This window comes from Loxodonta africana, chromosome 13 (assembly GCF_030014295.1).
Source record: "Loxodonta africana isolate mLoxAfr1 chromosome 13, mLoxAfr1.hap2, whole genome shotgun sequence".
NCBI lineage: Eukaryota > Metazoa > Chordata > Mammalia > Proboscidea > Elephantidae > Loxodonta > Loxodonta africana.
The window spans coordinates 38,271,657-38,297,385 of record NC_087354.1 but is presented as its reverse complement, the minus strand read 5'-3'; the positions used below and the strand labels follow the sequence as shown (position 1 = coordinate 38,297,385).

The following is a 25,729-nucleotide window of genomic DNA, read 5'->3' as shown; positions in this document are numbered from 1 at the left end:
CTTCACCAAAGAAGACATTCAGACAGCTAACAGATACACAAGGAAATGCTCAGGATCATTAGCCATTAGAGAAATGCAAATCAAAACTACAATGAGATTCCATCTCGCCCCAACAAGGCCAGCATTAATCCAAAAAACACAAAATAGTAAATGTTGGCGAGGTTGTGGAGAGACTGGAACACTTCTACACTGCTGGTGGGAATGTAAAATTGTACAACCACTTTGGGAATCGATTTGGCGCTTCCTTAAAAAGCGAGAAATAAAGTACCATACGATCCAGCAGTCTCACTCCTTGGAATATATCCTAGAGAAATAAGAGCCATCACACAAATAGATATATGCACACCATGTTTACTGCAGCACTGTTCACAACAGCAAAAAAGATGGAAACAACCTAGGTGACCATCAACGGATGAATGTATGAAACAAACGATGGTGTAGTCACAAAATGCAATACTACACAACGATAAAGAACAACCATGAATCCATGAAACATCTCATAACTGGGATGAATCTCTGGAAGGCACTATGCTGAGTGAAATTAGTCAGTCACAAAAGGACATATATTGTACAAGACCACTATCATAAGAACTCAAGAAACAGTTTAAACACAGAACAAAACATTCTCTGATGGTTACAAGGGTAGGGTGGGAGGGAGTGGGGTATTCACTAACTAGCTAGTAAAAAAAGTAGACAAGGATTATCTTAGGTGAAGGGAAGGTCAATACACAATACAGGGGAAGTCAGCACAACTGGACTAAACCAAAACCTAAGAAGTTTCCTGAATACAACCAAACACTTCCAGGGACAGAATAGCAGAGGTGGGAGTCTGGGGACCATGGTTTCAGGGGATATCTAGGTCAACTGGCATAACAAAGTTTATTAAGAAAATGTTCTGCATCCCACTTTAGTGAGTGGTGTCTGGGGTCTTAAAAGCTGGCAAGCAGCCATCTAAGATGCATCAATTGATGCCAACCCATCTGGAGCAAAGGAGAATGAAGAACACCAATGACACAAGGAAAATATGAGCCCAAGAGACAGAAAGGGTCCCATAAACCAGAGACACCATCAGCCTGAGACCCGAAGAAGTAGGTGGTGCCCAGCTACCACCGATGACCATCCTAACAGGGAACACAAGAGAGAGTCCCTGATGGAGCAGGAGAAAAGTAGGGTGCAGAACTCAAATTCTAGTAAAAAGACCAGACTTAATGATCTGACTGAAACTGCAGGGACCCCAGAAGAAATGGCCCTTGGACTCTGTTAGCCCAAAACAAAAACCATTCCCAAAGCCAACTCTTCAAAGATTAGACTGGATTATAACACATTAAATGATACTTGTGATGAGTGTGATTCTTAGCTCAAGTAGATAAAAGAACATGAGATTAAATGGGCAGCTCCTGTTCTGAGTCGAGATGAGAAGGCAGAAAGGGACAGGAGCTGGACACGAGAAATACGGAGTGGAAAGAAGGAGTGTGCTGTCACATCATAGGGAGAGCAACTAGGGTCACGTAACAATGTGTATATAAATTTTTGTATGAGAAACTAACTTGAACTATAAACTTTCACTTAAAACACAATTAAAAAAGAGAAGAGTTGTTGCTCTGGACTGAACCCCTCAACACCATATGAAAAGAACTGGAAAAATAAATAAAACTGAGGTGAATTACTAAGATATGGCTTTTAAGCTCTGTACATAAGAAGATAGGATATATAGTAGGTTTAAGCACCTATGTCAATACTTCTCAAAGTTGGGAACTCAAAACCCTAAGTCCAAACTATTTCCACAGTAACACTAAGACATTAACTGCCTTTTTCACTGTTTCCGTTTGCACTAACAGTGCAAAAAAAACAATGGTGCGTAAAACTGCTGGCACCTCAGCAGGAGTCAAGACAGTGGCACCGAACTGTAGTAGTAGCCATTGTATTCCCTACCACTATGCATTCAAAAAAAAACTAAGGAAAAAAAAAGGTTTCCAGGGGTGGGAAGGTGGGTGGAAAAGGGAGCTAACAGTGATGGAAATATCACATTGATTAGGGTAGGGTTACACAGCCAATGTAATTGCTGTCAATGAGTTGTAAAAAAAAAAAAAAAAAAAACCCAGTTGTACAACTGTAAAAAGTTGAATTGGTAAAAGTTAAGTGATAGATATATATTTACAACAACAACAGCAAAAATAGCTGATGAGGCTGCTTATGTACAACCAAACACCTCATGGGATATGGTTTCTTGGTTTGGAAGTTTAGGGTCATGGTTTCATGTGACATCCCAGTTAACTGACCTAATAACACATTTAGTACATCTGTTCTACCTCCTAGTTCCTTGCATAGCTCCTAGGGTCTTAAAAGCTTGCAAGCAGCCATCCAAGGCACCACAATTGGTCTCTATTGGCCTGGAGCAACAGAGAAAGAAGGAAAGTCAGGAATAAGAGGATATGGAATGTATAGCTAACTGGCTCCTATGCCATGAGACCAGTAAAACTGGATGGTGCCCAGTTACCATTACTGAACATTTTCAAAGATTCTACAGAAGAATCCTGATCACAAGTGGTGAAATGCAGAACAGAATTTACAATTTTCATGGACTCCAAACTTCCTGGAGCCACGACGGATTGATGAAGCCCTGAAACTTTAGCCCTAAGATAATCTTTAAACCTTAAACCAAAAATATCCCCTGAAGTCTTCTTAGAACCAAACAACAGTCTAGCTTAACTAGTAAAAAAAAAAAAAAAAAGGGTCTACTTGAGCATTACGCTCTTTTACAAACTATGTACATGGGATCAAATTGACAACAGCAACTTGAGAGATTAGATAGGAACCTTAGGGGGTAGTGAGTTTATGTTATATGAGGGACAAACAACTCAAAAGAGGAGGGTCAGAATGGTTGCACAACTCGAAGAATATTATCAATGCCTGTAAATGGTACATGCAGAAACCTGCGGAACTGGAGTATATTTTGCTGTGTATGTTCTCAAAAAGAAGTAAAAAATAAATTTTAAAGACCCATTTTACTTAAGAATGAAGTATAATACCACAATAAAAATTATTTTATTAAATCTCAATCCTCGAATATGCCTTTTTAAGATTACAAGTGATGAAATGGGAAGTACACATAAGCACTTCTACAGAATACATGAGAAAAAGCATGTCCGTGACTGAGCTGTGAGCTGAACTACCACTTCAATGGAAGACATTTTTTACTTGCAAGGACTTATAAACAGCCATTATTCCAACCTAGGTTTCTGACATTTTCTGGAAAATGAATGAAGAGAGCCTGTCATTTCGAGGGAATAATAGTATTTATTGCCAGTAATAAAATTCAAGTTTTCAAGCAAAAATTAGAGTTTTAGAAAACTTGTCTGCTACTGCAAGCTTGACAGCTTCCCAAGACTCTTCTGATGTGATTAATGGTGATATTAATGAATGTGATGCTATGATACCATATAATGAAATGTATCAATATTTATAAGATCTCAATGAGCCACTATTTCCCAAATGGCTAATGCATGACACAGTATGCAAGAATAAAAGATCCATTTAAAGTTCAAGACAGATCAAAAAGGAACAGCCACAATTACCTAAAAAGGCTATTAAAAAATTCTTCCTTTTTCCAACTAAACATCTGTGTGAGGCTACATTTTCTTTCTATTATTTCCACCAAAACAACATATCAAAAAGATTGAATGTAGAAGCAAATGACAGACCAAACATTAAAGATGATATGGGATATAAAAACAAAAGGGGTGTCTAACCTTAAATAAAATGGCTGAACTAATGCCAAGGATCAGTATAACCTCTAACAGAGATTCAAACCCTGTTGCTTAGGAAACAATCCTGTCATTAAGGAAATGCTTTTCTTTGCGATCAGGCTAATAAAGTGGATACTATGTGTCCTTGCGTCTGTAACCAAACCTTATCAAAACTCTTTGTGTCAGATCTCCCCAGTAGACCCTATATTCGGAGACCTCTGATTGACCCCAACTGCTGTAAATCAATTAGAATATTCTGTTTTGCAGTTCTTCCTACAGCATGTCTGATTTGCACCTTCTCCCTTGGATCCATGAGCTTCAGACACTAAGGTTTTCACAATCCCCATTCAAAGGATACATTGGCTTTAAGAAATCTCTTTGATTTTACTTTCACAGAGTTGTGGAGAGTCTGTTCTCTACAACAAATGGTAGAGTCAGCAGCATTAAGACGTCTTTGCCCAGTGGACCAAGGAGCCAAAAAACCAGAGTCAGGCACTGACAAGGGCCCCTTGTACCCTCCTGCTTTCTCAGACCCCACTGGATCTATCCAGAAGTGAACACTCCCAAAATCTAGCCCCAGACATTTCGACACAGCTCTTTGGGATTTATCGAAGCCATTTTCTACTTTTACTTTCTTGTTCATGGCTAAACAAGTTTCTTAAAGGTTTGTGGTTTCAACCGTAGTTTGTTATGAGGTTGCAACCTACTGCCTGTATCCTGTTAAGTGTGTTCACACTCATCTTTCTTTTGTTTCTGTTTGTGGTCTGCGGGATAGTTGCCTACTGAGATGCTTTCCGGTCTCACGAGCCACAAAAACAAAGGGCAAAACACAGCCCAGGCCCATGGTAAAACCCGACAGATTTTTAACAGACCCTAAAGGCGTTCAAGTCTCCAGTTCATTTCTTGAGCTTTCAATCTTTTGTTTCTGTTCACGGTTTGAACATTTTGCAGAAATTTTGAGTGTGACAAGTCCACCATCTAGCAGACAAAAGGCATAACTCTACACAAACTGTTTTTTTTTTCTTCTTCCCCTCTAGAAGCACAGGAGGCTTAGCATACCCTTTGGTTGCCAGCACATACATATCTTTGGTAAGATGGGGAATGCTGCTTCAAAAGACCATAGTGGATCCCCCTCTGGGACTGCTGTCGACCACCCTCCCCTCCCCGCCATTGCTTGTTACATGACTAAAAATTATGGCCCTGATACAGTTCAACATCTTGGATGGTAACACGCACTTATCAACAAAAGCCTCGAGGATCAGTCGCCATTTGGGGGGAGTTTGAGCTCAATAAGTTAAACTTTTGTGCAGTTAACTAGAGGCTAAAGGCACCAGGACTAAAGAGGACCAGGGGTAAACATATTTTAATTGTTTTTTAGAAGCTTCCAAGAGACAGACTGATAGCTTTCCCTCACCGCAGGACATGGTGTCCAGGTAGCAAAACAAAACTGCTGCCACTACATCATCTCCCCCTCCCACTGCTCCTTCGCAGACTGCTCCTCTGTATCCACCTCTACTTTCTTGTCCTGACAATACTTTGTGTGAACTACTTTGTCACCCTAGGGAATCCTCGAAACCAAACTAGTAGCTACATGAGAGACTGAACCAGTAATTAAGATGTCTTTTGAAATTAAATATCCAAAGGCAAGAGGAAGTCCTCCTGAAGTCACCCTTGCCCCATGGTCTAAAGCAGACCATCATGCTATCATAAAGGAGTTTCCTGAGAAACTCACGAACATCCTCATAAATTCTATCAGGCATTTAAAATCCTGGCAGAAACACAGGAGCCCAGGTCAGAAGACTTATATAACCTCTTACACATGGTGTTGGGAACTGGGGATGTTCAAAGGTGGGTGGAGGACGCCCAGTGGAAGGACCTGGAAAGATCATTATCAATTCAACCAAATGTCCCCAGTTTGGAGTTGATAACCCAGACCAAGGAAATTTTTACAAACTTAACTCATTCCTTCCCAACAGTTTTTCCTAAAAAGATAAATTAGGCTAACTTTCAAGCCTGTAAACAAGAAAGAGACAAGAATGTATATAATTATAGAGACCATTTAACCCAAATATTTATGGAATACTCTGGTTTGAACTTAGAAAATGAAGTAGCTACCCTCACGTTTAATTCTCTTTTTGTGGGTGGCCTCCATCCAGAACTAGCAGATTTGGTCAAATATCACCATCCAAACTGAGCAAGTATTGACACCTCAAAATTAACTACTCTCACAAATAAATTGGCTTAACAAAAAGGTAAGGAATCAGAGCCAAAAAAAAAACCTCAAAGTAAACTGACAGCTTTACAGTTGCAACACCTCCAATATTCCAGTCACTGTAAATTCAAATCACACACTGGAGTCAGACCTAAGAATCCTCAATCCAATGTCCTAGGAGTTTCCTATTATTGCAAAAAGCCAGGATACTTCAAGACAGATTGTCTGTCTTTAACTGAAGAACAAGCTTGGTGTTTTGCCCTTGGCACTACCCAAGACTGAATGAAGGGGCTTCAGGGATGTATTAGATGCTTTTCTGGTAGCAGCTCTTGATTCACAAGGAGAACCAGGCAAATTCTTAATTGACACAGAGGATACTCTCTCTGCTATTAACCCCACAAGTTTGCAAAAGCCTGTATCCTGAAGTACGAAACCCTATAAGGTACTGGAGATTTCAGACCATGAGCAGACTTTAGTTAATTCCCAACCACTAACCCTCAGTTGCACTAGCCACATTTCAAGTGCTCAACAGTCACATGTGGCAAGTGACTACTCCACTGGACAGGTCAACTACAGAACATTCCATTATGGCAGAAAGTGCTGCTGGACAGCACTGCTCTAGAGTCAGCCAAACATGGGTTGAATACCAGCTCTGCCACTTGCCAGCTGTGTAGCCTTAGGCAATTGCCTCACCTCTCTTATGCCTCTGTCTTCGTCTATAGAGTTCATAGCAGCACTACCTCACGGGATTGCTGAGGGCATCAAATGAAGTCTGTGTGTGAGCTCTTAGCTCTGTGCCGAATGCGTTCAACTCCAGGATGAGTTTTATCAACATGAGGCCAATCCCCTCAAACAAGGGCACTGAGGCCAGAAAAGAAAAGGGACTTGCTCACAGATGGAGCGGTGGGTCTTCTTATCCCAAGCCATCTCCGTCTACAGCCCAACTGCTTCTCTCTCCCAAGACCCATGACAAAATTCCTCTGCACACCTGCCCAGGTGTAGAAACACAGGTAGGGGGAGGTTTTAACAGTTTCTTTGGGACCCACTGAGAATACGTATCCCTTTTTATTAAGCTCAGACACCCCTGATTATTTGTTAGGTAAAAATGTCTTATCAAAGTGGAACTGGCATTTGCAATTTACTGAGCAAGAAGAGATACTTTTAGAGATATCTAATGCTTCCCAATCCAAGGTAAAAAGAATCTACAGTCAATGAGGACACCCTATGTTTCCTGCATGGTTTCCGTGCCCTTGCAGAAAGACACCCCTATCCCAACCACTGCTTTTGACTGCCCTTCTGTGGTATCAAAATCATTGTGGGCCACAATCTCCGCTGATGTTGGTCGAGTCCAATCAGTTGAGCCCACTAAGATCCAAAGAGATGCTTCTAAGCTGTTGCCTAGGATTCCCAAGACCCTTTAAAGCAAGAGGCTAGGGAAGGATTGGAGCCTATAATTCAGGGATTCTTAGCCACAGGGCTTACCATCCCTTGCACTAGCCCTTGTAACACTCTCATGTTTCCTGTGAGGAAACCCAGGGTGGCATTTTGTGCAAGACTTACACACCATTAATCACACTGTAATTCTACAGTTTCCCATGATTCTGAACCCTCATTTGCTCCTTCCACTCCACTTTACTGTAGTACACCTTTGCAGTGCTTTTTTTTCAGTATTCCAGTGCATCCTGAAAGCCAATACTTATTTGCCTTCACCCGGGTGACCAAAAATACACCTAAAAGGTCATGCCCCAAATATATACTGAAAGTCCTACATATTTTCCCCAAATTTTGCATGCTGATTTACAATCTCTACGATTTGCCCATGGTTCCACCTTGATTCAATATATGGATGACTTGTTAATTTGCTATAAGACATTGGACGTTTGCTTAAAAGACAGTGTCTTGTTATTGCAACATCTGGCCGCCAAAGAGCACAAAGTATCCAAAGAAAAGTTACAACTGGAACTACCAGCAATGAAATATTTGAGGCACATTATCTCTGCACTGGAGCTCTGGTGGCGCTGTGGTTAAGCATTCAGTTGCTAACCAAAGGGTTGGCAGTTCAAATTCACCAGCTGCTCCTGGGAAACCCTGGGGCAGTTCTACTCTGTCCTATAGGGTCACTATGAGTCAAAATTGACTCAATGGCAATGGCTTTGGTTTTTTGTTTTTGTTTTTTCATCTCTGCACAAGGGGTTTCCTTAGATCCAAAGAAAAAGGATGCTATTTTCATCTTTCCTATTTCAACCACTAAGGAGCAGTTATGAGGATTTTTAGGTCTCTGCAATTACTGCCATGCATGGATTCCTAATTTTCCATTAATGGTGCAACTCTTATATTAGTTTTTAAAGGAGACAGCATCCGACCTGTTTCAATTGTCAGAAGAAGGCATTCAGGCTGTTTTAAAACTAAAAGAGTGCCTACTTAATACTCCAGCCTTGGGTTTCCCACCTATAATCTTGATTTTTCTTTTAATATTCTTCAAACAGTCAGGAAAGTTTTAGGGGTTCTCACACAGACTCATGGAGGTCAACAGTGACCCATGGGGTACTAGAGCCTGCAATTGGACCCAGTGTCTAGAGGATACTCCCCCCACCTCAGGGCAGTTGCAGCAACAGCCCAATTAGTAGAAGCCACAGCAGACATTGTACTTGGAAAATTTTTAGATGTATATGGTCCCATGCCATTGCTGCTATTTTAAATTCCACACTAACTCAACATTTACCAGCTAGTAGAATAACCTCTTATCAAGTTCTCCTTCTGGCTACATCTAACATTCACCTGTACATGGTGAATTATTTAAACCCAGCCACCCTTCTACCTCTATCCAATGGATAAAATCCCCCATGACTGCCCTGATTTGACAGACCAGCTACGTACCACCAGGCAGGACTTGCAGAAAACTCCCCTTCTTAACCCTGATATCTTTTTGTAGATGGGTCATATTTAAGGCCAAATCTTTCTAATTCTCATTGTCAGGGAGGATATGCTGTCACTATGTCCACCAAAATTTTGGAGTGACGCCCTTCCTGATGTCGCTTCAGTCCAGTAAGCTGGACTGACTGCACTCACCAGGGCTTGCAAATTGGCTTCCAGACAGTCAGTAACCATTTATATGGACTCGAGGTATGCTTTCACAGTGGTCCATGATTTTAGGAAGTTATGGAAACAAAGAGAGTTCCTGACATCCTCCAGAGCCTGGATTAAAAATGGCCCCTTGGCACCAACCTCCTGGAAGCTCTCTTAATCCCTTCAGGAACTGCAGTAGTCAAAATCCAGACACACCAACCTAAAAACGTTCCCCAGACCGAAAAAATTAAAGGGAATATTCTAGTTGACGCAACTGCCAAACAGGCTGTTTCCCAATGACCTCCTGCTTACAAGAGTCTCAGTCACAATCAGAATGAAAAGGAGGGAATAAAAAAAATAAGGGGAATAAAATTAGGATCTTCCTCCAATTTTTCAAAGTCCAATTTCTTAAGCAAGAGGAATCAAGTGAAGCTAGGCTTCGCAAAACTTAACCCAAGCTTTTTTGATCGTTCCCGTTTTCCTGATTTCTTGGGTACCCTCGTAAGTACCGGCAGGTGGCCTCTGAGGAAGACATTAAAGACTACGCATGTTATCCGGATAACTGGAATGTTATCTGGATCCCACTATATGCTTGTGCATTGGTCCTGGAGACAGACCTGTTTCACCTTCTTGCCTTCAATGTCCCATTCCTCTGATCCAATATGCCCAGTGAAAGCTGCACTGATTTCTTGGAATGACAGTTTTGTAAATTTTTGAATCCACTGCCAACCATCTATCATCTTTTAGCTCCATCCCTCCTGACAGAACAAGATCCTTTATGATGCTGAGCACTTCTGGCTCAGACCTTTATAGCCCTTCTTACAACATTGTCCCAACAACCCCTCCATTCATAACAAATGTCATCTCTGTGGCAACGGCCCTCCAGGTATGCCCACTCACTTACTAACTGAAGATCCTAGGCAAAAAACTGCTGTTTGGCATTACGTGGCTAGTCATCAGGCTAAGGCTCCTGAAGATGTGACAGAACAATGAAAAAGAGATGGTTGTAAAATTAATAGGAATAATTCTCTTTGAGAAGGGCCAGATTCAAAGCCAGTACTCCCCAGGGACTTACACATTCCTTTGGTCATGAACTTTCATATAAGGATCATTTGGGCAGCGTAAGACTGGGAATTTATGTAAATATTTTTGGGGACACTTTTGGAAGACTGCAGATGAAGTAGTAAGGCAGTGCTCTATCTGTTCTGAATATAACCCATGCAAATCCTACCAACCCTCACCTGGGGGTACCCTCTGCCAACGAGACCTATGCTCAGATGGCAGATGGATTTTATTCAGCTGACATCCTCCAATGGTTATAAATTTGTTTTAGCCATGATTTGCAGATATTCATATTGGGTCAAAGCTTTTCACTGTCACCAAGCCATGGCAACTTTTGTGGCTAAGAAATCGCTGGATGGCTACAGCTATCCTTCCCATGATAAGGTAACCACTTTACTGTACAAGTAATCACAGATATTTGTAAAATATTTCCCACTTTTCTGCAGCTCTATTGTCACTATCACCCTCAGTCCTCTGGACTTGTAGGAGAGACCAATGGTATCATAAAGACCCAACTGGCAAAACTCTCGTCTTCAACGGGTCGGACCTGGCCGCAGGTCCTGCCGCCAGTTTTAATGCATCTGAACGCCACCTCTTTCAGCCCTCATAAGTTGACCTCTTATGAGATAATTACGTGCAGGCCGATGAATCTACCTTATTTCAGTGGCCGCTGGTTTAAATTTAATCCACAACAATTTATTAAAATATTGCTAGGCCTTCATTCATTATGTCAAGGAACATGCCAAACTCCTCAAGCAAGCATTTGACAGCCAAGGCATTGAACAATGCCTCCACTTATGCCTGGTGACTATGTTTATTGGAGTAAACACCAATTAAATGATTCACTTCAGCCTTGTTAGAAGGGTCCATACCTAGTTCTCCTAACTTATCCTTGTACTGCCAAATTACAGAGAGTTAAGGCATGCATCCATTTACCACAACTGAAAAAAAGACGACAACACCTGTTCGCAATAATGGACCCACAAAAGAACTTAAAGTGAAATTCACTCAGTGCTCGAACAGGAAGTAGATGACTGCGAAAGTGGATCGTTTACCCCAGGCCACAGAACTAGAACTCGCAAGTGCCTGAGGCCTTTAAAAAACCAAAACCAAACCCCTCGCCATCCAGTCAATTCCAACTCATAGGCATCCTACAGGACAGAGTGGAACTACCCCAAAGGGTTTCCAAGGCTGTAAACCTTTACAGAAGCAGACTGCCACATCTTTCTCCTGTGGAGCCACTGGTGGTTTTGAACCGTCAACCTTTACAGTTAACGGTTAATGGCTTTAACCACTGCACCACCAGGACTCCTTTAGAGTAGAATAGCACATGATAACTAAAGACAATGTAGAGAAATAAGTCATGACACAGATCCACAGTATGTTGCTGTTGTTGTTAGGTGCTGTTGAGTTGGTTCTGAGTCATAGCAACCACCCTCACAATTGTTGCTACGCTTGAGCCCATCATTCCAGCCACTGTGTCAATCCATCTCGTTAAGCATCTCCCTCTCTTTCACTGACCCCCTACTTTACCAAGCATGATGTCCTTTATACAGTTGAATGAAAAAAGATTGCAGTTTACTTATTTTTTTAGAGATGGAGTATATATATAAACATAGGGTATAAAATGACTAGATGATCAGTAAGACATCATACTAAAATTTTGATAACAGTATCTTTGAGCGGTAAAGGTATAGGTGATTTTGTTTTTCCACTTTTGCTTGTTTCTAAACATTTACAATAAAAAATGTCTTTTGTTTCCATTATCCACACCCCACCAAAAACCCCCAAAACAACCTTAACCTTAACCTCCAGCGCAAACTCTACATGTGTTCAAGGCTTATTCAATGTAACATTTAAAATACAATCTACTTCGAAAAGCACCTAAAATGATAACCCATATTTAAGCCGATGTATTAATATTTTCCTTCTCTACTATACTTTAAACTTTAATTTTTACAAGGTTAACAACTAAGCTTTGTATCTTTTCTCCCTTGAAGTGACAATTTTCCTATTATTTCCTCTTTAAAATGACCCATTATATACCATCTTTTAAATACAGGATGGTGCTCAAAAATCTCAATATAAATTCAGTGTTTCTTACACTGAATGTTTAAGTGCTTCTAACAGTTCTTCTTAGCTATAGTTATGAAAATATGAAGATTTACATACAGAACAATTATCTATGCATCTGATCATTCAGGACCTTTGTTTGTCCCCCATTCTGCTATTCGTTTTATAGTGATTTTAAGACTCAGTAGGATAAAATTGTTCATGACTTTTATACTTCACGCTTTCCCTGACATTTAAAATGCAGAGCTGACTAAACCAATTTTTATGTAAGGCAGAATTTTGCATAGGACCATCCCTAAGAATGTACATAATAAAATCATTAATAACTCACATTTATTATCTTAACTGAAGAACGATCTATTTTTCTTAGAGTCCTTTAATGACGTATTTCTTTGTGGAATGTACAATATTAAAATGAGCTGTCAAACATTCAAATCCTTTCTTACCCAAAAAATATGATTTTTTTTTTAAAAAAACAAAAAACTCTAACTGCTTTAGGTTAATTCTTTTTTTAAAAAAATCATGCAGAAAAATTTAAATGGTATTTAAACTGCCTTATTTTCACACAGTTTACAGAAACACTTAATGTTTTCTATAATCATAATTCTCAAAAAATTAAACTATAATTGATAACAGTTTAGTAAGGAAGAACACTAAATGGTTTAAAGACTGAGCAACAAAATGACTAGGTGATTTCATAATATCAAAGTTGTTATAAAGAATTTTTGAATTCTTTAAATTTTAAATTTTTCCTTCAACTCTAAAAAAAAAAAATCTTGTCATCGAGTCAATTCCAATTCACAGTGACCCTCTGGGGCAGAGCAGAACTGCCCCATAGGGTTTCCAGGGCTGTAAATCTTTACAGAAGCAGACTGCCACATCTTCCTCCCATGGAGCAGCTGGTGGGCTCAAACCACTGACCTTCTGGTTAGCAGCCAAGTGTTTAGCCGCTGCGTCACCAGCGCTTCCACCTTAAGCTCTAAAGACAGCTTAACATTTAAACACCTACTATGTGCTTAGACACTCTTAGACACCACTTAGCCACATCTTTCGAGGTAGGTATTACCAGAATTTTTATTACTATACATACTTGAATTTGGTCAATAAGAAATGTAGTCACTCTCATAGCAAATCAGAATTTATATACTCATAGAAAGTATGATGGTAAAGGTTATGTGTCAACTTGGCTATGCCAGGACCCTCAGTGGTTTGGCAGATATTACGTAATCATACTCCATTTTGTGATCTGATGTGAGTAGCCAGTCAGCTGAAGAGGAGTTTCCCTGGGGGTGCAGACTGCATCCAATATAAACAGATGTTCTGGCAAAGCTCCCTCCCTCTCAGTCTTCCATCACCTCATCATCCTCTGACGTCCGGTTCTTGAGACGTGAGCCAGTACCCTGCCACCTGACCTGCAGATCTTGGGACTCATCAGCTCCTGCAACCCCGTGAGCCAGCAGCCTGCTACCCGACCTGCCGATTTTGGATTCAGCAACCCCTACAACCACCTAAGTCAGGAGAAACCTCTAGCCTGACACCTGACCCACAGATTTGGGACTTGCCAGCCTCTACAACTGCATGAGCCATTTCCTGGAAATAAATCTATGTATAATTACATATGTGCTTCACTGGTTTTGCTCCTCTAGGGAACCTAGCCTAAGACAGAGAGTAATCTTAAAATTTATATAACCATCACCACAAAGGTTATGGTAAATGGACAAATTTCAAACAACTTCACCTCTGTAAAACTGTGACACGAACAGTTAAGCACTTGACTACTAGCCAAAAGGCTGGCAGTTTGAACCCACCCAGAGGTGCTTCAGAAGACAGCCTTGGGGATCTGCTTCCAAAAGGTCACAGCATCAGGTGGGGCGAGGGTGGGGGGTAGGGAGAGACTTGGTCAATTAGTATAACATAGCTCATAAAGCTAATGTTCTACATCCTTATTTGGTTGAGTAGCATCTGGGGCCTTAAGAGTTCAAGAGTGGCCATGTAAGATACAACTATTGGTCTACGCATCTGGAGCAAAAGAAAGAAGGAAACCAAAGGCTCAAAGAAGAAACTAGCCTACAGGACTAGAAGTCTACACAAACCACGGCCTCACCTATCTTGAGACCAGAAGAACTAGATGGTACCCGGCTACCACTACTGACCTTTCAGACCAGGGACACAATAGATGGTCCCGGACAGAACGATAAAAAAATGTAGAACAAAACTCAAATTCCTAAAAAAGTCCAGACTTACCGGACCGGTAGAAGCTAAAGGAACTCCCTAGACTATTGCCCTAGATACCCTTTAAACTTGGAACTCAAACCACTCCCAGAGGTCACCTATCAGCCAAAAAGACAGAGTGGCTGGTAAAATAGTTATTACCCATGAGTACTATGCTCCTCTAAACAATCAACTAAATGAGACCTAACGGCCTACATTTACCTAGATCAAAGATGAGAAGGTAAGTGGGGGATAAGGAAGCTGGATTAATGGAAACAGAACCACCAGAAAGGAAATGAGAATGCTGACACGTTGTGAAAAGCATAATCAATTTGACTAAATAACATGTTTAGAAATTGTTACATGAGAACCTAATTTGCTACATAAATTTTCTCCAAAATCACAGTAATACATATTTTTTAAAACCCTATGAAGCACCCTCAAAGCCATGACCTACAGACGCTCTGTTAACTCCACAACTAAAACCATTCCCAAAGCCCCCTCTTCACACAAAGATTAGACTGGACTATAAACCATAAAATAATACTCGTGAAGAGTATGCTTCTTAAAAAAAAAAAAGTTCAAGCAAATACACAAGACGGTTCGGAGGCAGGATGAGAAGGCAGGAAGGGACAGGAGCTAGTTGGATGGACACAGGGAACCCGCGGTGGAAAAGGGGAGTGTGCTGTCACATTGTAGGGGTTGCAACTAGTGTCACATAACAATATGTGTGCAAGTTCCTGTATGAGAAATTAACTTGAGCTGTAAACTTTCATCTACAGTTAAAAAAAAAAAAACAACCCTATGAAACAGTTCTACTCTACACACATAAGGTCGCCATGAGTTAAGTCAGAATCAACTTGACGGCAATCAACAACAACAATCTGTGGTAACACAATTCAAGGTTAATCAAATCAGCCTCTCTGCCTGTCACTACCTAAGAAAAGTTTTTACCTTATACAGGAATAACTTTATTTTCCTACACAAATTCACTGAGAGACCAATGTGTGGCTCTACCTCAAGCACCAGCCTGTAAAACTGCCTACCAGAAGGATGTTTTTTGGCATCTTTCCAACTGGTAGAACACAGCCATCTCCAGGGATTTTGTAATTTTTTGGTAATTGATACACATATTTCCAGTTGAAGGTTCAGAGATACCCACCCACCCCACTGCCGTCAAGTCAATTCCGACTGACTCAGAGATACAGCAGGTATAATTCTTCTAAAAGATCAGTATAGGCCATATTCCTTTCACACTTTGCTGTTGAATAAATGTTGGGGGGCGGGGGGGGAGGAATGACGTAAACTTAAAGAACCTAAGAATTACCAAACAGAACCTCTGACAACATAACAAAAGATATGAAAAAAAAGCATGCAGCTGGTCATTTTACAAATAGACAACTAAGTAACACGACCAGAGCTCAACGAAGCACAGTAAAAACATTAACATTCACGGTAAAAGAAAAATGTATAGTTCTCTGATCTCAAAAATGGTTAAGTATTCATAGACAAGCAGCAAACCACAACTAGTCAGAACATCATTCTAAGTGAAGTGAGACAGGAAAAACAAAGGTGCTGACAACTTCGCTGAAGGCTGGAACAACCTAAACTACAGAAACCACTGGACGCTTTCCCGGGTTCGGAGTCTGGCTGGTCTTTCAGAAGGATCTCTTAGAAGAGTATAAAACTGAAACGGCCCTGGAAAAATGGACGCATGCTTCATTTTGGCTCTCCAGTAATGCTTTACATTTGGCAGTGACTTATTCCAATTCTTTTAATCTCTCTCGCCCCTCCACTAACGAAAACCAGTATCCAATACTATCCCCTTTTCCAGATCTAAGGAAGTTTTAACAACAAAAAAAATAATAATAATCAAGTAGTAAGGGATGTACCATTCATAAAGGGGAGAGCTAAGTCTCTTCTTCATATATCCACTCCTTCCAAGGAAAGGGATAAAAATGGGGAAGGGGAAGGGAGAAAGATAGATAGCCACTAGGAATTTGACCTTGCTAACCAAAAGGTCAGCAGTTCAAATCCATCAGGCGCTCCTTGGAAACTACAGGGCAGTTCTACTGTGTCCTATAGGGTCGCTATGAGTCGGAATTGACAGCAACGGGTTTTGATTTTTTGTTATAAATTGGTCAGATGAATGAAAACAATGATTCCTTCTGACCTGAAAAGCACCTTGGGGCTTTAACATGACAGCTCTGGTATTTCCAAATAATTCCCCTCTCCAAGAGTTCCAGTCTGGAAAGGTAATCTGTCCCAGGGGCTAGAGCAAAGAAAATGGGCTTAGGCTCCTTAATCAAGTTTTGTTCATTATTTCTTTTGTATGAATTTGGCCAGACTACTTTATATCAGCATAAGAGCTAGAAATACAGAAAAATGAAGCTAACAGGATTGCCTTATTTCCCATGAAAAGCTGGTACAAAGCACTTTCAAAATAAAGCATTCTTCAACCATTGGTGACACTGTCACTTTTATATTTTTAGAGAATAGTATCACTACCCAAGATCCTTCTTATATATATATATGCTCTCATGCAGGGCAAAAAGTATTATCTATTTTATAGAGAAACAAAGTAAAAGAAGATATCTGCTTAAAGTCTCAAAAACTAAGGAAAAGACGTCCCCTGGCAGTCTAGCAGTTGGGATTCAACTACTAAGTAAAGACTAAACCTCCCTCTTCCTCCTAGACTCAAAGCACTAACATTTTTTAATTTGGTATCTTGCTGTGAAGGAGGAAAGGAGGCACTCCTTGGAATGACAGATAGAAATTTAATGAGCTAAAAAAAAAGTCCCACCAAAAGTTGCCTGACAAATAGCCGCTCATGTAGAAAGATGATTTATGCTACACAAATAAGAAACAGGTTTCACTAATTTACCAGTTCATTTACTTCCTGGGGGAGATTTTTTACTCTAAAACGGTGATTCCCTACCAAGAGTCCCCAGATGCCAAAAAAGTCCACAAAAGAAGTAATGGAGTTGCCATGTTATGTTAAATATTTCAGAAAGACTAAAAGAAAATCATATACTAGCTCAAAAAAAGGCTGCAAGAAAAAACACCATTGCCATGGAGCAGATTCCTACTCATAGCAACCCTACCGGACAGAGTAGAACTGCCCCACAGGTTTTCCAAGGAGCGGTTGGTGGATTCGAACTGCTTACCTTTTGGTTAGCAGCTGTAGTAGCTCTTAACCACTGCACCACCAGGGCTCCAATAAGGCTACATGGATTATTAAAATAAGCCACTTTGCTTTTAGGTGTGATCACAACAATTGGTATGTTAGCACTGACTGGCGATTAGGTCTGTTTACTGAAAATAGAAAAGTAACTCGCAAGCTTGCATGATAGACATCTTTACTGTGAGTTCACAGAAAACAAGAAATAAAAAGACTCCTTTGCAGTTGAAAAATAACACACTTTTCCCTTCACATTTAAGATCAGGACACATTTATAAATCAGAAAAAAAAAAAAATTAACTTGATTCCCTTGACCTAGAGAGTAAAACACGGCACTGTTCTGCTTTGGTTTCTTCTAGCACTTTCATATGAGTCAAATTTCAGATTTCCCACTGAGCCCTCAGTGGCCTTCCAAACGCTGATGCATTATCTACGACATTTTCTTGATGTTATCACTGCACTCTGACAAACTCTGTGGCAGTTAACTTACGTGGTAGCTAAGATTTCTGTTCAAACAGAATATAGCTAGAAGGGTGGTCATATATGGTAGTCAACAGAACTAAGAGTTACTGAGTGGAAGGTGGTTAAGTCTAACTATATTCTTTCCTGTCACCATTAAAAAAGAAGAAAAAACTTCAAACACCCAAAACTACTACAATGCAATACAGTAAAATGTAATCAAATCAATAAACAGTAAGGACTACAAAAGAAAAAAAAAAAAGGGAAAATATCAACTGAATATGACCCAGAAGAGCCTTGAAGGATGGTGAGACACAGAAAAACAGAATGGAGTGGGGTAAAGAGTGAGAGTCAGGGGCTCACTGCACATGGGAAAAACAGCTGGTGTAGACGCCAGAAATAAAAAGAGGGTGCACTATCTTCAGAGGCTTATTCAGAAGCTGTCATGCATGTGTTTAAGGAAACAACCAGTGAGGCACCCCTCACTCAACATTACAGAAACTGCATCAGATGTCTTGGTAAGCAAGGAAAAGACAGGGCCTGGAAGAAAAGCTCAATAAGTTACAAAATAGGTCAAACTCATTACTGTTTTTTTTGTTGTTATTTAAGAGCTACAAGTTTTAGATAATATCAATTACAAAAGCAGTAGATAGGTCCTGGCATTTGAGATCCGACCCCATTTCTTCCTTGTTCTTTCCCCTCTAAGCAAATGATATCAACAGGAGCAAGCCATGTAGACTTTATCAAAACACCCACCATGTTTAAATAGTCTTTATCTCTTAGAGCTACATACTGAAATATTTATAGATGAAGTGGTACGTCTGGGATCTGCTTCTAATAATTTGAGGTGGGGTATAGGTGAAAAAAGATTGACCAAGTGTTTATCATTGTTGAGGTTGGATAGAGGGTGGTTCACTACATTATTCCACTCTTGTATACATTTGATGTTTTTCTGTGATAAAAAGTTAACATATACTCATATAAACTGAAGCATCTTCTGATAATATCTGTCATAATTCATTACCATCTCAATTTTAATAGTTCCTACCAGCAGTGTTATTATAGTAATCCCTACCAAATCCTCCTTTTACTGAGTGTCTCTACTTCACTTCTTACTCTATTTCAGTTGCCACTCCATAATCCAGGTCTTCTCTTAGTACCTTTTTCTGCAGCAGACTCCTAACAGCCTCTAATATAGTTCTCACCGGCAGAGCAGTACTACCGGCATTTTAGCTGGGACAATTCTTTGTTGTGCCAGACTGCCCGAACACTGCAAGACATCTGGCATCCCTGTACCACCGGCACAAAATGCCAAGACAACAACACTACCACCAACCCCACTGGGATCACCAAAATCCCACACACATCCATTTCCTAACCCTTTCAAGACCCAATTAACTTCTATTTTGAATTTTTTGTTGATACCATGTATTTTCATTAATGGAAGTATGCCAAGTCATTGAGTGTGTTTAAATTTTTGATTAACTATATACATTTTGAAGAAATATTACATGGGAATACATGTTATCTCAAAATCAGTGGGTACACGTTGGCATCATGGTTGGTGGGCACCTGTCTGGCCCACCAGTCATGGGTGGCAGGACTTACTCCAAGGTGCCTTCCATTTGGGTACATTGGGCACCTCTGGTTTTCCGAACATCACACACACACACAAACACACACACACACACACACACACACGCAAAACCACCAGGGCTCCCTATCACACAGGAAACCATAAATATGCTTACAAGGTTTATCTAGCCATACGAAAGCTAAAAGACACAGAAGTTTTACCCAGTCATTCTTCCTGGATGCACTACCTCATAGTTAAGCCTGATAACCCAGCTATTTTGCATCAAGAAGTGTTACTTTCAGTTTTTCGCCATTACTCAAGTCCCCACTGGAGGGCAGTAAATACTTTTCTTGGGAAAAGCAGAATCCCAAGAAAACTGAGAGGCGGAAAAAGTTGGTGGGCAACAGTTTAACCCACGGATCTTGTTAGTGCCACCCACCATGGAGAACCGCTTTTAATCCTAATGTCAGACACATTTTCCCAACTTAATTGAGTAACTATGACTTCCACTGCCTGCAAGGTTAGTCTCCTTTCATTCAAGCCAGTCTTACCTTTTCCTAATTATACCTCAACTTCTACCACAGTAATCACCCTCCAAGCCATTCAGGCCAATCTCATTATCCCCACTTCATGCTCACTACTACTTCCACATGCATACTGTTCTTAGGAAATCTTCCCCTTTACCAGTGTATATCCTGGGCTTCTTCAAAGTCAAATTCAAATCTCATCTTCTTCGTTAAGTTTTGTCTACCTTGCTCAAGCACCACCATGACTTTTCCACTTCTCTCTAAACAAACCACACTTTCTCAAGCTTTGGGGTCTTTTTTGGGTTGAGTTCCCCCTGCCTGAAATGTGGTCCACCCCTTTCCAAAATACTACTCAGCTGTTGGAGCCCTGGTGGCCCAGTGGTTAAGAGCTATGGCTGCTAACCAAAAAGTCAGAAGTTCGAGTCCACCAGCCATTTCTTGGAAACCCTATTAGGCAGTTCTACTCTGTCCTACAGGGTCGCTATGAGTAAGAATCAACTCAACAGCAACGGGTTTGGTTTTTTTTTGGGGGGGGGATTATATAAGCTCAACCCCATTGTCAGATCTTTGTCAAAGCCTTCTCTGACCAGCCCCTGCCGTCAAAAGTAATTGCACCCTGTAGTTTTCATAACATTATTTATAATGATACCATCGTATTTGTCACGCTTTGTTGCATAAAACTCCCCCAAGAAAACTGTGTTCTGAAAGCAGGAATGCTCTGCCCAGTTTTGCAACACTAGTACCTCAAACAGAACGCTGAACTGTTCAATAAATGTTTAATTTTCTCCTCAGTACAGCACTCGACTATACTATTTTTGCAGTAATACACATCTTCGCCTCCAGATATTCCGGTAACTATTATAAGTTAATTAACTTCAAAGCCCTTGCAAACTCCTACTCTGCTTAAGTAGCTGGCATACTGTAGGCATTTAACCAAGTTACCACACTTGGTTTTAGCCATATTTAACGAGGAACATGAAACTACTACCTTGATTCTGCAGTATGGGCCAATATCATAAATCAGTTTCAAAATGAAGAACCTCATCATACATGTTCATAAAACACACTTCAATTACTCCGCCAAGCCGACTACCTTGGGTTTCCAAGGAGCAAATGAGTGAGCTTTAGGTGTCTTTTCGGCTGTATGACATTAAGTGATGTTTCTGGGCAGTACACTTGGGAACGTATCTTCTTTCACCTATTAATAATTTTAAAAGCTTACGCATACATGGGGGCTACATGAATACACACCCATACCGCCACCTGCCGCAGTACAATGCGTATTCCAGAAACACGTTAGCGCGGAGCGGGGCCAGGGGAACGGGAAGAATTCAAACAGTATCAGACGCTGCGTTCCAAACTTCTTTTCCTGAAATGAGTCAGTTTTCCCTTTAACCCAAACTTATAAAATGAATTAGCTGAATAAGCGGGGAAGAGGGAAACCTAACTGCAGACCGAAGCGTTAAAACTTGAGGGCCTTTTGCCCTTCCTCGCCTGGACTCAAACAACAGCCAGACACGATCTGCCTCGCCGCGGCCCCCGAAGCAGGCCGGCTACGAGCGGCCATGGCGACCCAGCGAGGGCTCGCGCCCGCCGGGGTCTCCCACCCCGAGGCGCGGCAACGGGGCCGACGGGGGTCAAGGGCCCCAAACCCAGCCCCGCGGGAAAGGCCGGAGAAACGCGCCCTCCGCCTCCTCCCACCCAAGCCTCCCGTGGCCGCGGCGGGGCCTGGGCCGGGCCACTAGCCGGGGGAAGGGGCGGGCCCGCCCCGCCCGTAGACCCGAGGGGCCTCTCTGGGGCCTGGCTCCCCTTTGTCCGGGCGCTCGAGGCGCCCCCCTTTCCGCCCGCGCCCCGAGCCGGCCCCACCGGGCTGCGGCCGGGCGGCTCACCGTGATGTTGCAGTGGAGGGTGAGCGGCGGCAGCGGCGAGTGCGGGCTGCCCCGCGGCGCTGGAGGCGGCACGAGGAACTGGCAGTGCAGCTCGTCCAGCTTCCAACTGACGATGCGGAATCGCTCGTGGTTCTTGTCGAAGATGGACGCCAGGAACTTCAGCTCGGCCTTAAGCCCTGACACGGACATCTTCCCCTCATCTCCGGCGGGAGGGGTGCGGAGGGGGAGCCAGCCGGGCCGGGAGCCGCCGTCACGGCCGCGACCGCCCCGCGGGGCCGGCCCGGGCCGCGCTCTCGCGGCTCCGCCTCTCCCCGCCGCCGCTGCCCGCGTTGGACCGGGACTGGAAAATGGCGGGGGGGGCGCGTCGAGACCTCAGAGGGCGGCTATGTGGCGGCCGGAGCGGCTACTCCCTTTCTAACCGATTCTTCGGGCAAAAGGCGGCGGCGCCCCGGCCGCTTAAAAGGGCAACAGCAACACCGCCCCCGCTACCGCCTGGGAAAGGGCTGCCCCCACCCCGCCCCCATCCCCTCCCCGCCCCGGCGCGCCCTGCGCGCCCCCGCTACGGCGTGTGCACACGACAGGGGCGCGCGCGCGCCCGGCCCGCCCCCTCCTCGCCGCGACCCAGCCCCCTTCCGCCTGGCCCATCTGCTCTGCTCCGCTCCGCTCCTCGCGCTGGCGGGCAGAAAGCACCCCAATCTGTTATCACCCGGGTGGGGCCAGGAACCCCTGTGCGCCCCCATGGTCTGGGGCCAGACACGTGCGCTGCCTACCGCGCCAGCCACGTCGGCACAGCAGCGCGCCGAGCTCTGGGGGCGGCTCCTCGGCGTGGCCCTGAGTGACCACCCACTCACCTGATCCAGGCGCGGCCGCTCTGGGAGACCGCGAGGTGCGTGCTGCGGGCAGCACTTTGGACCCATACAGGCCAACCCAGCTTCATGTCAGCTAATTTGGACAATCCACTTGGGCACATAACCCTAGCCTGAGCCACCACTGTCTCTAACCTAGGTTCCTGCAAGGACCTTCTAGCCGGCTCGCTTCCCAGGCCTTTGCCTTCAAACGATCTATTTACCAAAGAGGATGATTTGACCCCTGCCGGCTGATCCCTCCCACTTCCCCAGACTTCATCCTTCCCCTTAACTCCTAACTGTTCACTCCGGACGTCTGTTTTTCCCTCCTCCCTGCTTTAAGCCTTTGCTCTCTTTTGCCCTGTGAAGATAATCCACTTCACCCCCACCTCCTGTGGAGGCGTTTTTATTTTCATTAAGATCTTAGCTCAAATGTCATCTCAGAGAGGGCTTCCCTGACCACCCAATCTAAAATGGCCAGCCAGTCACCCGGTATCACATCATCGTATGTTAATGTTTTGCTCAGCACTATCCGCTGATATTTCTCCTGTTTATTTGTTCACTGTCTCTGCCCACCTCCAATATCTTCTTCAGAGTGTATCCCTAGCACCTAGAAAAAGGCTTATTATATAGTAAGTATCCAGTTTTATTAAATGAATGCTCTCATCTGGAACCACTGGCAAGTTCTAGATGCTCCAAAAATGGATGAAGGACTACATGTCAGTGCCAAGGAATACAACATAATTGAGCAATTAATACTGTATGTAGTAATTTTGGGGGGAGGGGGGCGGGTAGTAATATGTACTAGAGGTAGAACCAGCTTCATGTGTATGCAGTCTGTGTAGTTGCACAGCTTTCTCAAGTGAGAAGGGTCCTGTGCTTGGTTTAATGTTTTGCTGTTGCCATCTTGAAATTCTTAATTTTTCAACAAGGGGCTCAGCATTTTCCTTTTACGCTGGTTCTACATAGAGATACCTAGTCCTGGTGCCTAAAGGGAGCCCTGATGGAGCAGTGGTTAAGAGGCTGGCTGCTAACCAAAAGGTCGGCTGTTTGAATCCACCAGCCACTCCTTGGAAACCTATGGGGCAGGTCTACACTGTCCTATACGGTTGCTATGAGTGGGAATCAACTCAACAGCAGTGGGTTTGGTTTTTGGGTTTTGGTGCCTAAATATCTCCTGCTTCATAATCTACAAGCTGTCCCTGGCCTACTGGTCCCCTGAGATGACAGAATATAGCACAACACCCAGAGGCATCAAGTCCACCGAATGAACATTTTAAAAGTTTAGATTTTCAATGTAATATGAGATATTACATCATGTAATAGTGCTTCCTAACCTTTAAGATCTCACTGAGAAGCTAATAAATGCCATGGACCATCTTCCCCGGAAAATACTTATGCATATAAAATTTATATTCATGGCCCCAGCACTAGAGGTACCACCGTGAACAGGGACTGGCAAGAGAAGGCGTTCCAGCTGTAAGCTCTGGGCTAGCAGAAATAGTTGGGATGTTGTTTTAGCATTATTGCCAGGTTAAGCACAGGAGTGACTTGCCACTTTCTTTTTCCTTCAGTCGCCAGTACTCTTGGGACCCTAACAGGCATGGCAGTTACAGACAAGGATTTGAAACAAAGTGGAACAGCCTGTTCAGAACCTGGTATAACTTTGAGAAATAAAATGCCGTGAACAAGTTAATCTGTCTAAACTTTATTTTGTTACCTCTCAATTGCTATGGGAAACCCTGGTGGTGTACTGGTTAAGAGCTACGGCTACTAATCAATAGGCCGGTGGTTCAAATCCACCAGGTACTCCTTGGACACTCTATGGGGCAGTTCTACTCTGTCCTATAGGGTTGCTATTAGTCAGAATTGACTCGATGGCAATGGGTTAAAATTGCTATGAGAAAATAAAGACCTTTATAAATTGCGTTTTTACTAGCTATATCTCAGAAATACATCGCAGTCATTTTTTGAGCATCTTCTATGTGCCAAGCCCTAAAAGGGCTAGAAAGATAAATACAGTCCCTGAAGTCAAGAAGCTTAAAACCTAACATCAGGAACAAAACACTGTTTACTAGTCTTTCAGCTGCAAGAATAACAAAAAACTGCGACTTAAAGTGGCCTGGACAATAAGGAAATGTATTACTTCACATAATAGGAAGTTCGGAGACAGGGCTGACTCTAGGATTGGTTGATTTGGGCCTCAGTAATACCATAAGTTTTTAATACCATAAGAGTCCAAGTTCTTTCCCTCTCTCTGCTCTGCTTTGTTAGGCTGAGAGCAAGGTGGCTGTAGCTGTCCTTGGGGTCACATCTAGACATGATTATCCAGAGACAGAAAGGGATATTTCTTCTCATATTCCCTTCTAAGACATGGGAATCTTTCTAAGAATCCTCCCAGAAGTCCTGCCTCATGTGTCATCGGCCAGAAATGTATCACATGCCCACTCATAAACCAATCACAGGTAAATGGATGGAACCACCACTCTGATCAGACTGCCAATCTGGGATAGAATGGATATTGAGGAGTTAACTACGATGTCTACTACAGACACATTAAATAAGACAGTATCAGATCATGTGTGATAAGAGGTTCAAATTATTACATATGAGGAGAAGAAGAAAATCATTCCAGAAGTCACTTACATAAAAGTGGGGCCATGTTCAGGGAACATCCAAAAGCTCAGTTGATTATACTATACAGAAAGGGGCCAAAAGGAAGATAACGCTGAGAAGTTAATTTGAAGCCAGATTTTGGAGCCCTGAAATAAATACCATGTCAGGGACTATAGTTTCATTTGGTGAGAGTCATCACTTTTAACAATCTGGCATCAGTGCACAAAATGGATTACATGAGGATTAAAACTGTGAAGTAGACACCA

General features: G+C 42.5%; 1 protein-coding gene across 4 annotated transcripts in view; it reads right to left on the bottom strand.

The window, feature by feature from the left end:
* UBE2Q2 (ubiquitin conjugating enzyme E2 Q2) overlaps positions 1-22,246 on the bottom strand; it is an 85,821-nt gene extending 63,575 nt beyond the window's left edge. The window contains exon 1 of one of the 4 annotated variants that reach the window (XM_064267218.1): positions 22,003-22,246. In XM_064267218.1, coding sequence (XP_064123288.1) covers positions 22,003-22,191 — 189 coding nt within the window. In that variant the 5' untranslated portion in view covers positions 22,192-22,246. The remainder of the gene's footprint in view (positions 1-22,002) is intronic. The other 3 variants (XM_064267219.1, XM_064267216.1, XM_064267217.1) reach the window with 3 other exon arrangements.
* Between the last annotated feature and the right edge of the window lie 3,483 nt (positions 22,247-25,729).